Source organism: Daktulosphaira vitifoliae, unplaced genomic scaffold, assembly GCF_025091365.1.
Source record: "Daktulosphaira vitifoliae isolate Bord-2020 unplaced genomic scaffold, ASM2509136v1 Scaffold_1, whole genome shotgun sequence".
Taxonomy (NCBI): domain Eukaryota; kingdom Metazoa; phylum Arthropoda; class Insecta; order Hemiptera; family Phylloxeridae; genus Daktulosphaira; species Daktulosphaira vitifoliae.
Window position 1 is genome coordinate 38,581,299 of NW_026099572.1, and position 15,703 is coordinate 38,597,001.

The 15,703-nt window shown below is 26.0% G+C and overlaps 3 protein-coding genes across 7 annotated transcripts; 2 read left to right on the forward strand and 1 right to left on the reverse strand.

The window, feature by feature from the left end:
- Positions 1-184: 184 nt before the first annotated feature.
- LOC126910578 (uncharacterized) lies at positions 185-2,522 on the forward strand. The gene is made up of 3 exons (XM_050693249.1): positions 185-362; positions 1,799-2,175; positions 2,259-2,522. Exons 1-3 carry the CDS (start codon positions 320-322, stop codon positions 2,472-2,474), a joined length of 636 nt encoding a protein of 211 aa, XP_050549206.1. The 5' UTR covers positions 185-319; the 3' UTR covers positions 2,475-2,522.
- Positions 2,523-2,603: 81 nt separating this feature from the next.
- Positions 2,604-14,008, reverse strand: LOC126910572 (short-chain specific acyl-CoA dehydrogenase, mitochondrial-like). 5 transcript variants are annotated; one of them, XM_050693238.1, is made up of 9 exons: positions 13,901-14,008; positions 13,393-13,529; positions 13,153-13,262; positions 6,936-7,087; positions 6,687-6,875; positions 5,265-5,408; positions 3,895-4,022; positions 3,005-3,100; positions 2,604-2,938 (listed from the first exon to the last, which is right to left on the reverse strand). In XM_050693238.1, the coding sequence occupies exons 3-9, from the start codon at positions 13,233-13,235 to the stop codon at positions 2,720-2,722; spliced, it is 1,011 nt and encodes a 336-aa protein (XP_050549195.1). In that variant the 5' UTR covers positions 13,236-13,262; positions 13,393-13,529; positions 13,901-14,008; the 3' UTR covers positions 2,604-2,719. The 5 variants fall into 5 exon arrangements, with proteins under 5 accessions (XP_050549195.1, XP_050549196.1, XP_050549194.1 ...); XM_050693239.1 differs by having other exon boundaries at positions 13,153-13,279; positions 13,864-13,957; XM_050693237.1 differs by having other exon boundaries at positions 13,864-13,956.
- LOC126910566 (uncharacterized) lies at positions 9,274-11,879 on the forward strand. The gene has a single exon (XM_050693220.1). It carries the CDS (start codon positions 9,485-9,487, stop codon positions 11,336-11,338), a length of 1,854 nt encoding a protein of 617 aa, XP_050549177.1. The 5' UTR covers positions 9,274-9,484; the 3' UTR covers positions 11,339-11,879.
- Positions 14,009-15,703: the final 1,695 nt, after the last annotated feature.

The window sequence follows — 15,703 nt, forward strand, 5'->3', positions numbered from 1 at the left end:
AAAAAAAAAAAAAAAAAACACATCATAGTAAAATTAATACCTTCTCAGCTTTGCATCGAAGCTAATAACACGGTTATATGACAAACTGTATTTTCATACATTCTGGTTATATAGACTATCTATATAATTGTGATAAATAACGTTGAATTATCACAGAATATAATATTTGTGATAACCATTATTAAAGTTCGTCATGTTTTAATATTCATAATGTGGAATTATTATTTGATTTTTGTAGATATTCAATATTTAAATAAATAATTTATAATGAGTGCATAGTATTCTTTCTTATTTAAAATTTTAGCCTAAATAAGTTATAATGATTAATAATTTGAGAATACTATTTCGAGGATTTGCAAATCGTAAGATAATTTTACAAATATTTATAGGCCAAGTAGAAAATATAAAATTATTAAGTAACTAAATAAATGAACCAAACGTTTTCGAATTTATTTGTTGAATTGAAGTAATGGATTATTATATATATTGTTTTATTTTATTCTATTTTAATATTATTCAAAAAAACTTAATATTTTTTTGTATTTTTATGATATTCTGAATTCTTAAAAAAATATATATTCTGATACTATTTTTTTTTATATGTAAATATTCTAAATACCGTTAACTAATAACCTATTGAATATTTGGCCAATCAAACCAAATTATAAAAAATAATTAAAGGTTTTTTTTGCGTATTAATTGTGCATATAATATTGCTTTATCAGTATTTGGAAAATTTATTTTTGAAAATGCCTATGTGAATTATATTATTTCATTGTTGAAATAATTTAAATAATTTTCACCTATGATTTTATCCGCTGTTGTGTTATTGAATTTCATTTTAACCTAAATTTTTTTATATCATAATATTCATTTTTAACTAATTAGTAATGATATCAAAAATTAGTGGTAATGGAAAAAATCTCATTGCAGATATGATATCAGTGTGAAATATTACCCAAAAAAAGTAAATTTTTGATTCTGATGAAAATTCCTTACAGACCATTTATTCATAATTAACAATAAATTATCTTCTGAAAGGGTTTGTATCAAACCCTTTGATTTTTATACATGTTTGCTATAAAAGTAACAACTACTTTATAATTTTTTATTATTTCTACGTAAAAATTTCAGTTTTTATATACTAAATTATGGAATATCATTTTATCATATTATTCTTATAAATCATAGAACTACTAATTAGGAAAAATTAAGAATATAGGAGTTAATTTTTCTTTTGGAATAATTCACTAATTTCTTAAAATTAAACATTATCTACAGATTTGTATTAGTCACAAGTCATCTATATTTGTTCCAACTTTGTCACATCCACGCTGTGCTACAGTTTTTAAAATTTTTAATTAAGTGGTTTATAGTAAGTGAATCATTCTCTCTATATATTCTGAATACCTAATCAACCATTTTATCAAATTCTAATATTTTGAAAAAAATACATTTATTTTAATATTACTGCCCATTAGTTAATGAGTTATAAAAGATAGGACAATGACTATAGGTCTTCATTATTAAACCTAATGATTACAAGAGAAAAACAATTTTAATTTTGTCTATATCTTTTTAAATATTTTATTTGTATTTGTTGAAGTTATTTCAATTTTAGAGAAATTTTTGTTTTAAATATGTATTATATATATTAGAAGTATGCGTGGATATTTAGCATGAAGTCTTAAATTTATGATTATTGTAAAATTAATTAATCCTATTATATATTTTACAAATATAATTTTGGAAAAAAAATCTTTTCTAATTATGTGATAACATTTAATTTTAATTTCAGTTAAAACTACTGCTAATAGACATTTGACCTCAAATATCAGATTAATTAGTAATGGTGTTCAATCGCCTATATATCCTCCTCGAATTCCCATTACTATTAATATACCAATTGTTCCAATAAAGAAAATTATAGAAAAACCAATTATTTCTATACCTCTTATAAGTCCAAAGCCTAATAAATCACTTTTAATTGATAATCCTTTAAATCCGATTATAAATGAAATACAAGCAGCACGATTAATAGTTATCCGCCGTAAAAAAATGAAAAAACATAAACTTAGGAAGTTACGTAAAAGGATGAAATATGTATGGGCTAAAGTTCGTCAAAAAAGAGAAATGAGAAAGGAAAAAGCTTTTCAAGCAGAACTTTTAGGACAGGTATTATACTATTTATGTTACTAATGTTATAGCTTGAAAGTCACTAATTAACTTTAATACTATCCATTTTCATTTAAAATTAGATAAAAGAAGCTGAAAAATTTAGTCCTGTGGAGTATGTTCAAGAAAAACTGAATATTGTTAACATGACAATATTGCCCAATAGATGGAGAGGAAAACGTTTGCCAGAATTTGTTATTAAAGACTTAATTACAAAAGCTCAAAATAAAAAACAAGCAAAACAAGAAGCTATCGAAAGAAGAAAAAAATTGTTAGCCACTTTTAAACATAGTTTATAAATTTGTTTCTGTTAGTTTTTTAAAATAAACTTTAATTTAATAGTAAAACTTGAATACTTTGTTTATAATCTATTAAGAAAAAAAGAGTATAAACATTTTTCTAATGATAAAAAAAATTAAAATACACAGTAGTGTATTAATATTGATTATAATTAAATATTCATTGAAAATAACAAGCATAAATAGTATAATATAAAAGTAAACCATTAAAAATATATAAAAAAAAAAACTGAATATAAATTAGATCATCTAATTTTAAACCCATATTTTTTTGCTAAATTATCTGCTATAACTAAAAATTGTATATCAGTTGGGCCAGCATAAATTTCTGTGATTCTAGCATCTCTGTAGTATCGTTCAGCTGGTAAATCTTTTATATATCCCATGCCACCTAGTATTTGAATGCAATTATGAGTAACAAATGTAGCAGTTTCAGATGAAACTAGTTTTGCCATTGCAGCATCCTTAAATAAATTTAAAATGTTAAAAAGATAACATAGTGTTATTAACTTATAGATCAAACAAAATACCTGGATAAATGTTTGACCACTATCCCTTAGTTTTGCTGCTTTCCAAGTCAATAGTCTAGAAGCTTCAATTTTAGTAACCATTTTAGCAAGTCTTATCTAATAAATAAAAATGTAATTTAATAAATTTTATTTAAATAGATTACTTTATATACTGTATGTATAAAAATAACATAAATATGTATACAGAATGCTTCATCCTGTTCTGACATTTTTAACAAAGAAATACCAAATATTTGCTCAATCAAAAATTATCAGAACAAGTGGGGCATTTCTATATAAGATGATAAATTTCGAATAAGACATTATTATTCTCAAAAATTATTGAACATTTTTAATTTTGTGAAGAGAAAAATAATTTGGATTAATAAACTACAATATTATGTAGTTAAATAATTTTCTTTTCATAACCTTAAGGGAAAAAACCTCATTAATTTTCTATAATGATAGAATCAATATTTTTTATCTTATAATATGATAGAAAAAAATTCTAACAATTATTCTTATGATTTTTTAGAGTTTTAAGATCGTTTAAAGATTTGGACTTTAAGTAAAGAGTTATTATTAATTTATTTTACATAAGACTGGATGTAGCTATAGTCTGTTCCTTTGATTGCCTTTAAGTTATTTATTGAGGAAGTTATCTAGAAAAGTTTTTAACACTGGTAAACCAAAAGTTTAAATATATGAGTATATAGCTATTAATAGACATAAATTATTAAACATAAGATTTTTTATGATGGATTATAAGCAATACCTTAGTCAATAAATAATGGTTTATGTGACAAAATGAATACCTCGTAAAATATTACCTTGTATATAGACAATTAAAATTATAGTTGTAATTTTAAAAAAAAATAGTTAAGTTACATCATATTAATTTACAATTTTACCTGTACTGGTGTTAAATTAATAATTGGATTTCCAAAAGCAATTCTTTGTCCAGCATATTTTATAGCACATTCTAGAGCTGCCTCTGATATTCCAATGGCTTGTGATGCAATACCAATTCTAGCAAGATCTAAAATTATAAAATTATTCCCATAAAGCATTTTTATAACAAAATATAAGAATTTTAAAAATATTATTTTTAGAATGATTAGTAATAAAAACCTGATAAAATTGCAATTAATAAAAAAAACTTGTGTAAATTTTTAATAATTTGTAAAAATGTCTGTTATTTTTTTATAAATGATTTCCCATCAGTTATATATAAATTAAGCAAATCTATTTCATAAATTTACATATATTTTGAAGAACTTTGTACAGTGATATAATTAGATTTATTTCTGTTCGTTATTTGTTTAATTATTTAACTAATTACCCAATAACAATTACAAAATAAGAGTTCAATAAAAAGATTAATAATTACGATTTTGTGAAAAAATGTCTACAATTTACAAAAGTAAAAATTAAAGATGGTACATTTTTAAATTCTTCAATTCTTGAAACAATAAAAGTGGAAATTAAAAATAAAGAGTTTTTATTAGACAACTAGTCAAACTCACATAAAAATCTTATATCAAACTGTAATGCTTAATTATTAATTAGTAATTATCTTAGAAACTAAATGCGATGAATGAAATCTGAAAATAGTTTTAAGATCAGCAGCAAAGTTCTATACAGGTTATTTTAAATAATGTATAAAATGATATTTTAATTTTTTTATTATCCTGTGTATTAGGACTAAAAATTTAAGATATTTAAAAATCTTAGAAAATTTAGAAACACACATTTGATGACAAATAATACAAAAGTAAATTAAAATATAGAATTTTTTAAATGTAATAATTAAAAGAAATAGAAAAAGTACATTAATACATTAATACATAAATATTTATCTATATTGCGAAATTATGTATTTAAACAGCATATTATGATGTCTACAAATCACAAAGGGGATATTTTACATAAGTTATTTAATAGAAAAAATACTAACATCCATTAATTTAATTCTTTACTATACCATATTGTGTTTAAAAACTTTAGTTTATGCCAATTTATTATTTTAAATTCTTCAAAAAAATTTTCAGAACACAATTGAAAATAAGTAGTGATTGATTCAACATATAGAAGAGTACTTTATAAGCTTATGAACCTGTATTATTTACTATTATAATGTTTATTTTTAGCTAAAATATCTTAAAAAATAAGTTCTTGTGATCAATTTGTTAGAACTCTTTAATCTATAATATAAATAAATGTTTTTTGATTGAATCCACGACTAATTTAAATTTTATATTTATGATAAAAAATTATTTACCAATAGCTGACATAGCTATTTTAAATCCTTCACCTTCATTTCCTAATAAATTTTCATTAGGAATCCTTACATTATCTAATATAATATTGCATGTCGATGATGCTCTGATTCCCAGTTTATCTTCTTTTTTACCTCGTGATAAACCTGTAATTATTTATATGTCATAATAAATAATAATAGTTTAAAGCAAATATATTACTATTTCAATGAATAATATTTTATTATTAGAGTATGAAAGTATATATTATCATTCTTGATATTTTTGAAATTACTATACAAAGATTTAAAATAATTGGGTTAGGTTTTATTCAAATTATAACCAAAAATCATATTTACATGATTGATTTTAAGTATTATGTTTATTTTTGTTAAATAATATTTCCACTCACTTCAAAAAATTACTAACTAATATAATTTAAACTTTTTGATCAAACTCATAAAAAATAAACATTAAAATTTGTATTGTAAGAATGTTTTTTTTTACATAATCTTGTATTTTATATTCTTATAATTTTAGAGTCTAGGCAATGCTCCAAGTCTAAGGTTGGTTGGTTTGGTTTACCACTAAATAGACCACTGATTCCGGTAGAAGTACACAGTACCCGGCTACACTGGGCATGATAATTGTTTTGCAGGAAAAATATTACATTAGAATCATCAGTGTAATTTAAAAAATATTAAAAATTAAATTATTTAATCAGAAAGATTTAAAAAGCAAAAATAGTAAAATGTATTTGGTATAATAATCATGTTGGTTTACTGAGGTATGTATCAGGGGGATATTCAAAAATAATTTTAGGAGGTTATATAATATTTTTACTTTGGTGAACATGCTACTTAAAATTTTTTCTTAAAAATCATAGCGATGATAAAAAAAAGATCTTTAGAGCCATATTTCTTAAGTATCAACTTAAAAAAATATTGATAGGGCTGGTCTAAGTGGGCAATCACCATATACCTCTTAAATACACCCCTGGTATACACAATAATTAATAATAGTCTAATTATAATAATTGTGTTAGTACTACAGACAATTGAACAAAAATGAGCTATTTATTATTATATTAATAATATTAATGTCAAAACATGACCGTGAAAAAAAACTAAAGCTTGTAAAACAGTAAAAAATTAACGGATGAATTCATTTTTTTTATATATCAGAAATGTCTTCAGGAGGATCTGGTGAAAATTTTAAACCTTAAATTATAAAGTGGTCAAAATTTTATAATAATTATGCATGATTGACAACAATTAAAGACCCTCGCTAATGATTTTCCTAGAGTCTTGTTACAGAGTACTTTTATTGAACATTTTTTTAAAAAATCACTCTAAATAATATTTATTGTATTATTAATAAATAACAAGATGTTTATTATACAATAAAAACTAAAAATTTGTTAATGTAGTAAAAAATTTTTTCACCTGCTATTTTAGATGGAACAAGAAAGGCTGATATTCCATTATGACCACCTGATTCATTTGAACGAGCTATAACAATAAAGGCCTCACCTTCAATACCATTTGTTACCCAAGCTTTTGTACCATTTAATATCCATTCATTTCCACATTTTTTTGCAGTAGTTTTCAAGTTGGCTGCATCACTACCACTATCTAATTAAAATTATGTGTTAATATAAACATTTTCAAAATATAACATAATAGTACTTTTACCTTGTTCACTAAGTGCAAAACATCCAATTTTATTTCCATTAACAAAATCTGACAAGAAATTATTTTTTTGTTCAATTGTACCTAACCTATTGATAGTATCTGCATATAAAGCATTGTGAATACTTACAATTGAAGAAGTTCCACCACAATATCTAAAAAAATTATTGTGAATAACAAATAATTAAATTATTATATATAAAATTATTAGGAAAATAATAATAAAAAAGATTTTAATAAGAAGAAAACCTTGAATTTTTTCTTTTTTAAGAAACTTAATTCTAGCATTAGAAAGGACGGTAAAATCTATAGAGATTGGCAGTATGGAATTAAACCTCAAAATCTATAACCAAATAATGATGTGTTCCTACCAAGATATACAGAACCAAATGGTTCACTTATATATCATATTTAAAAAATATACAAAAATTATTATCACTTGAAATGGTATCAAAAGTAAATATTTTTAATAATTTATAAAAGATTAACTATAAATATGGATAAATCTGCATATATTATAAAAATATAAAATTACTAAAAAACTTTTTAATAATTGAGATTTAAGGATTTAGGTTTTTTCAGATAAATCTTTTCCAGCTGAATACTTCCTTCAAATTTGAAAACATTTATACTTTATTATTTTTATTTACACATTATTCTTAATAAAACTTAGTAGTAACTGATATTTTTAAATTTTATGTCTACTAATTTAACCTTAATTAGCAATTTCTTCTTCTTCCTCGCCTTTATCCTAACTACTTGGGCTCGGCCACCCTTATCCTAAACTTCCACTTGACACAATTTCCCACATAATCTACGCTCACATCAACTTTCCTCAAATCGCATTCAATAGCATCCCTCCATCTCTTTTTTGGTCTTCTTCTACCTCTTCTTCCTTCAACATTCATTTCTATAACTGTTCTTACAGCTTCCGATTTCTTTCTCCTCATAACATGACTAAACTATCTAAGTCTATTTTTTCATCTTATCCACGATTGACGCTACACCTATACTCCCTCTTATATGCTCGTTCCTTATCCTATCTTCTCTAGTTACTTCACTCATCCATCTAAGCATTCTCATCTCTGCTACACTCATTCTCTGATCTACTTACATTGAATACATGAATACTCTATTTACATTCTCGTCAACACCATCGCTCTTTTGCACAACTAATCCTAAATACTTAAAACTTTCCATCTCCCCAATCACGTTCTCACTTATTGTCACTGATCTTCTCATATTCTCATTTGTCAACCCAGCCGTAATTTCTGGTAATGATAAAATTAATTGTCATAAAGTGTATAAAATTGGTCTTGTTCTAGTAAACTCAATGGTGGATAATAACTTTCATGATATAAAATTTAAAAGGTCAAATGAAGTTATAACTCTATTTTCAATAACTTCTATTGTCTTGGCACAGTAGGTATAATTGGGTTCAGTATAGATGATATGTGACAGTGATTAAAATCATTATCATAAAAAAACGCCTTAATGCAAATATGTAGATAGTGTTTAATTTTAAAATATTAATGGATTATTATAAAAGCTATATCATCTCCTATTTCCTTATTTATATCCTAATTACAAGTTATATGGATTACCAGTGCTAAGTACGTAATCGATGGAGGATTTCTCTTCTATAAAGTTATTTGACAAATGTATCAAACAAAATTTTTTTCCATTTTCATTCTCTGCTTTACTTTCTTATTAACCGCCCAACACTCTGAACCATACATCATAGATGGCCTCACTACAATCTTGTAGAATTTATCTTTCAGCTTCATTGGAATTCTTTTATCACATAAGATGTCAGATGCTTCTCTACTTCAACCACCTATACTTAATCCTGTGTCTTACATCCTCGTCAATACCACCGCTCTTTTGCACAATTGACCCTAAATACTTTAAACTTTCCACCTCTCCAATCACGTCCTTGCCTATTGTCACTGATCTCCTCATTTCACCTACTTGTGTTTTCCTTTGTCAAACTCATATTCTATATGTTCTGTCTTATTTCTACTTATTCTTAAACCCTTTTCTTCAAAAGCTAATCTCCACATCTCTAGCCTTCGATTAATTTTCTCCTATTAACTCTATATCATCAGCAAACAACATGCACCACGACACCTTTCCTTGTATTTCTCTAGTAATTTCATCCATCACTATAGAGAATAAGTAAGGGCTTAAAGCAGAACCTTGGTGCACTCCTACTCTTACCCGAAAATCTTCTGATACTCCTCCTACGTTTTTTACCCTGGTACATCATACATATCTTATGTGATGTTTTATGTTGGTAACTACTAATTTAATGATACGTTGTAAACTTGTAATTATTGATAAGAAAAAGTATTGTATGTTCGGTTATGATTAACGTGTGTAACATGCCTTAATAATTAAATTAAATATTGTGTTAATTTGTATTTATTAATTATAAATAATAAAATAATAAAGAACACAAAATTGGCGACGAAGATGGGATCCGTAAGTCAATAAAAAACGCACAGGTAATTGGATCAATAGAGATAAAAAAAATAAAAGTAAACCACAACATGGCTAAAATAGGTAATATCGAAGAATACAAAATTCAAGATGATTTTGTAAGTTGGGTCGAACGACTAGAGTTATTTATGCAAGTAAACAAAATAAAAGAAAATAAAGAAAGTATTTTGCTTACTTTAATTGGTAGCGAGGGGTACAAGATATTGAAATCCTTGTGCACACCTACCTTGCCTAAAGATGTAAGTTATGACAAATTAGTAAGTAATATGATAAATTACTTACAACCAAAAGTTTCGGTAGTTGCCGAAAGGTCAAAATTTAGAAATAGCTTACAATCGAGCAATGAGTCAATAACTGAATTTGTGACTAAATTGCAAAAGTTATCTATGTTGTGCGATTTTGGAAATAATTTGGAAGAATCTTTAAGAGACCAAATTGTACACGGAGTAAAAGACAGAACTCTGAAGAAAAGACTGTGCGAAGAAGCGGACCTAACATATGAGAAGGGGAAAGAAATATGTCAAGCACATGAAGGTGCAGAAAAAATTTTGGAGAATTTTGGGCAATCCAGCAATGAATGCCAAGGAGAAATTTATTTTGCTAACAAGAAGTTCACGCGAACAGCTCAAAACCGAAGTGGCAAGATCACTGTCAACGGAGGAAATGTTACTTGTACTTGTTGCGGTAAGAAGAATCATGTTTTTAATAATTGTTATTTTAAAGACCGTAATTGTAATATTTGTCATAAAAAAGGACATTTAAAGAGTGTTTGTTATTTTAAAGATAAAACTGACAAAAGTCGACCAAAGTCTTCACATTATTCTAAAGTTAAAAGTAAAAATTATGGTAATAATTATATTGGTACAATGGATAGAAAAGTTTCTGACAATGAAGTCAATGAATCTAATAATTTTTTAGATAATGATAACTTAAATATTGATACATTATTTCAAATTGAACAGATAGGCTCAAAGAATGAAAATTTATTTATTATGGTACAGATTGAAAATAAAATGGTAAAAATGCAATTAGATACAGGATCGGCTATTTCAGCAATTTCTTTTTCTGAATATAGAAATAATTTTAAATATTTACCCTTAGTTGATACTAAGATCAATTTAAAAAGCTATTCTGGTGAATATATTGTACCAGTTGGAGTAATCAAGGTGAAGGTTAAATTTAATGAGAAAAATTTCAGTTTACCATTGTATATTATTGAAAACGGTGGACCGCCTCTTCTAGGAAATGAATGGATTAAAGTTTTAGGTATTAAAATAAATATTAACCTTGAAATAAATAGTATTACTGAAGATTTTACATGTAATGTAAAAGAATTAATAAGTAGTTTTCCAGAAGTTTTTACAGATAAATTAGGTACTTATAAGAAAAATGATAAATCACCTAAATCTCAAAATAAAGGTGCTGCTAAAGAAAAAGTAAAACCTATAAAACCGGCAGTATTGAAAAAAGAAGGTGAAAAAGTGAAAGCTGAACAAAAATCTATAAGTCCTATTAATGTTTTACAAAATGAGCTTTGGAATAAAGCTATCAAAGTTATAGCTGATAAATCTGATTTACCTGATAAAGAAAGTGGTATTGCTAAATTGTTAGCAAACTATAAAAAACAAGACTCAATCCCGAGAAAAGAAACTAAACTTAAGAATTTTATTTTGAAAGGATTTTCTCAATATAAGGATACAGAGAGTGAAATATTGGATAGTTTGTATAATAAAATAAAGGAAGCTTTTGAAAGTTTGAGTGGTCAACCTAAAGATGGTAATTCTGAAACTAAAAATTCCAATAATAAAGTAGAAAAGAATTCGCCTAAAACAAAAAACCTCAAAAAAGTTGAAGTTGAGAATAGTGATGAAGATGATGAGGACGATGATAGACAAAGAAGATGATATTGATGAAGATGAAGATGATATTGATGAAGATGATATTGAAGATGCAACATTTGCTGATAGTGATGAAGATGTTGAAGGTGATAATTTAGGAAGTGAAAAAGAAAGTAAACTAAGAAGATCAAAAAGAACTATAAAAAAACCCGTAAAATTGTTAACTTACAAATAATGTATTTCTTATTTGTTGTATTGTTAACTTATCAATTTTGTTAACGTATAAATATTGTTAACTTATTAAATTTTGTTAAATTTCATAAGTATTGTTAGTTTTATAAATATTGTATTTTTTTGTTGTACTGTTAAGTTTATAAGTATTGATCTTAAAGGATATATATTTTTAATTTTAGTGGAGAAGGATGTGATGTTTTATGTTGGTAACTACTAATTTAATGATACGTTGTAAACTTGTAATTGTTGATAAGAAAAAGTATTGTATGTTTGGTTATGATTAACGTGTGTAACATGCCTTAATAATTAAATTAAATATTGTGTTAATTTGTATTTATTAATTATAAATAATAAAATAATAAAGAACACAAAATTTTATATTATATTAATACACATTTTCGGGTTTCCATTTTCTCATTAATGACCACTTTAAAACCTCTCTCGGTACTCTATCATACACTTTCTCCAAATCTATAAATACATATATACTTTTTTCTTCTTTTCCCTAAACTATTCTATTAGTTGCCTCACACAAAATAATGGCTCCATTGTTGACTTACCAGGCATAAATCCAAACTGGTTTTTAGATACCGATGTCTCATTTCTTATTCTCTTATCTATTACCTTTTCCCAAATTTTCATACTATGACTCATAAGCTTTATGCCTCTATAATATCCACACTCCTGTATGTCTCCTTTACCTTTAAATATCGGCACCACAATACTATTCCTACATTCACTTGGGATATTCCCTTCTAATAAGATTTTATTTAAAAGTTCCTTTAAACACCTTATGCCAACACCGCCTAATATTTTCCATAATTCTACTGGCACTTCATCTGGTCCCACTGCTTTATTCTTTTTCATTGATGCCACAGCCTCCGATACCTCTTTCTCACTAATTAAATCTACCAGTCCTTCATTCCATGAGATATCCTCTAATGTCTCTTTTGGGTACTTCTCATTCAGTAATTTTTCAAAATACTCTTTCCACCTTTTTTTCACATCATCAACACTCGAGAGAACCTTATTATCAACACTTTTTATAAACCTTATATAATAATAATCTTTAGACCTTTTATCTCTTACTTCACAAGTCAATAGATTTCTTTCTCACCTTCCTTTGTTCCTAGCCTATTATATAACTCATCATACCTCTTAAACTTTGCCTTACTTACTGCACACTTGGTTTCTTTGCACAAGTGTTTATACTCCATCCAATCTTCTCTCCTTTTGCTCTCTGCCACACATTGAATTGCTTTTTCTTACTTTCTATGATTTTTTTAAAACGTCCTCATCCCACCACCAGGTTTCCTTGTTTTCTGGCATACTACTACTACTCTCACCAACAATCTCCTTTGAGGAATTCTTTACACAACTAGCAAATCTATTCCACACATCATTTGTCTCTCTCAACATTCCACATCGTCCTCTCTTTTACCGTTTTTACAAACTCTTTTTCATTTCCCCCCTTCAAATTCCACCACCGGATCTTTGATTTTTCCCCCGTGTTCCTTCAATTTTTGTATATTCTAAATTGCTCAATTAGCAATTTAAAAAACAATATATTGATTTATTAACATATTGTATATTAAAAAATATACATAATTTATTTAAAGATATAATTTTATCTAAAGTTGAATTACCTAGCTATTTCTTCAACAGCTACAGATAATGCTAAAGTATCTCCATCAAAGCCTCCATATTTTTTCTCAACTAATATGCCCATAAATCCTAAGGCCCCCAATTCTTTGATCTGAAAAATATGTTTAACTAGTACATATTTAAGTATTGCATTTATCTTGGATACTAATTTTAATAAGTAAAAACACTATTTAAATCAGTATAATTTACTATAGAAAAACATAAATTTCCATTTATCTTACTTGCTCAGAAGGAAATAGTTGATTTTTATCAAGTATAGCCGCGATAGGGCGTAAACTACTTTCAGAATATTCTGAACATATTTTTTTAAGTTTTAAGTGAGATTGGGGTAATACAAATGATGATACATTCCTCGAAACTATAATACATTAAAAATATACATTGAAAATTTACGAGTTTCAACAAAATTATTAATTAACAGTATTTTCATATTACAAAGTAAAAATTGATGAGATGAGCATAGGCTTTTTATCATATTAATGAATATAAGGAATATTTAAAAATTTAAAGCTAATAGAATGTTATTGAAGTGAAAACTAAAATGCATTGTGATTAACAAAATACCCATATTTTACTAATATTACAAAATTACATGACAATTCTTAGATTCACTTTAATAAAAATAAATAATTTTAGATTAAGGCAATCTTATTAAATAACGGTTAAAAAACTATATAACTTTAGAAACTGACTATTTCAACTATCCATTATGTCTGTAACGCTACGTACTTAAATATTATCAACAGGTTATTGAGCAACGAGCGTGAAACTACGAAATTTTTGGTGGATCAACTTCTTATCACTAATATATTTCGGTTACCAAATAATTATACTGTATAACGCTTTTTTCTTACCGCTAGATGTAGCCACATAATACCACATAGTAGCCAACAAATATTAAATACACATAATTGTCTATGCAAAAAGTTCACATTAAACCAATTCAATTGTCGTATACATGACAAAGATCTGACGGCTGGTGGTAGCATATATTCACTTACTATCTTATACACCGCCGTACCATTTCGGAAAATTAAGGGCGACCACTGCATTTCTCCACTTAGTAGTTATTATAATATTGTGTAAAATTTAATCAGCTTATTAATGGTATAATAAAATTGCATGGACTCTTCTCGGATCATCTTTAAAAATCCAAATTACTGACGACGTATAGTGACAACTTTGCGCGCCAAGTCACATATATCGCCGTACCAACTCGGCTTATTAATGGCGACGACCGCATTTCTCCACTTAGTAATTTTATAAGCTTTGTGAGTATGTATAAAAAACACCTGGACTCGTCTGGGAACATTGTCCAAATTGCAGATTACTGTTGCAAAGTTGGTACATTTATACACTACGAACTGTTATTACCGGCGGTTTTATTTGCAAAATTCAGTTACACCGACAGGGTCTAGGACATTTTGCCACTGACCGTTTCGCGACACGACATTTCGCCGTCAGACTTTTGATATATAAATTTATTATTAAACCCTTTTTCGAAAAATTATAATTAATTTAGCCTAATTCTTTATTGACAAGACTTTTAAATCTAGTATAATAATAAAAAATTAATTATTTATATAATGTCACAATTTAAATTTAATTATCATACACACATAGAAATCTCGGTGTTGTTTTAACAATAATTAGGGGCGTTGAAGCTGAAATGTCAAATTTATAGTTATTTCCATTTATACTGACTATTTGATACGAATACAAGTAAATATGAGCCAAAAAAAAAAAAATTGAATGTAAACGTGAATATTAGAAATGTTATTTTAATAAAAATACTAAATGCCAATCTATAATATTAGAACTGTTTTGATTTAAACACTATTATTAATTGAGATACTAACTGGACGAGTGTTAAATCAACATCAAAATGTTTTGATTTTATCAGACGGAGTGTTATTATAAAATAACTTTTAGTAATTGAGTTAAAATAATTTAACCATATTAACTTTGCCATTTTTATAAGTTATGTTGAGCATTTAATGAGTATTAGTTAAGCATTAGAAATATTTAGTTCTATTTGTTGTAGATCCTTTTACTCTTAAATTATAATAAACTAAATACACAAGTTTTTAAAATAATAACATTTTAATATAAGAACACACAACACCACCCGGTCTCGTCGAATACCGGTCAGCAACTGATAACAACGAGATTAATATAGAGAGTGTACACCACATCCTCCCCTTAATGTAAATACAATAAAAATAAAAATATTTTTTTTTTATATAAAAAAAAATACATAAAATTATAAATAGAATTATAAAATTATGTTAATCATTATGATATATAATTATTAAACATGTAAACATATAATATTTCATGACGCATAAAATTAAACATATATTAATTTAAAATATTATGTATACCGTTTAGGTCGACATAGCTTCTCACGAGGACGAAGTTTGCATTCCCGAGGTTCATCATTATTTTAGCTTCGATGCGAAGCTGTGAAGGTATTAATTTTACTATGATGTGTTTTTTTTTTATTTTTTTTTTTATTTTTTTTTTTTTTGT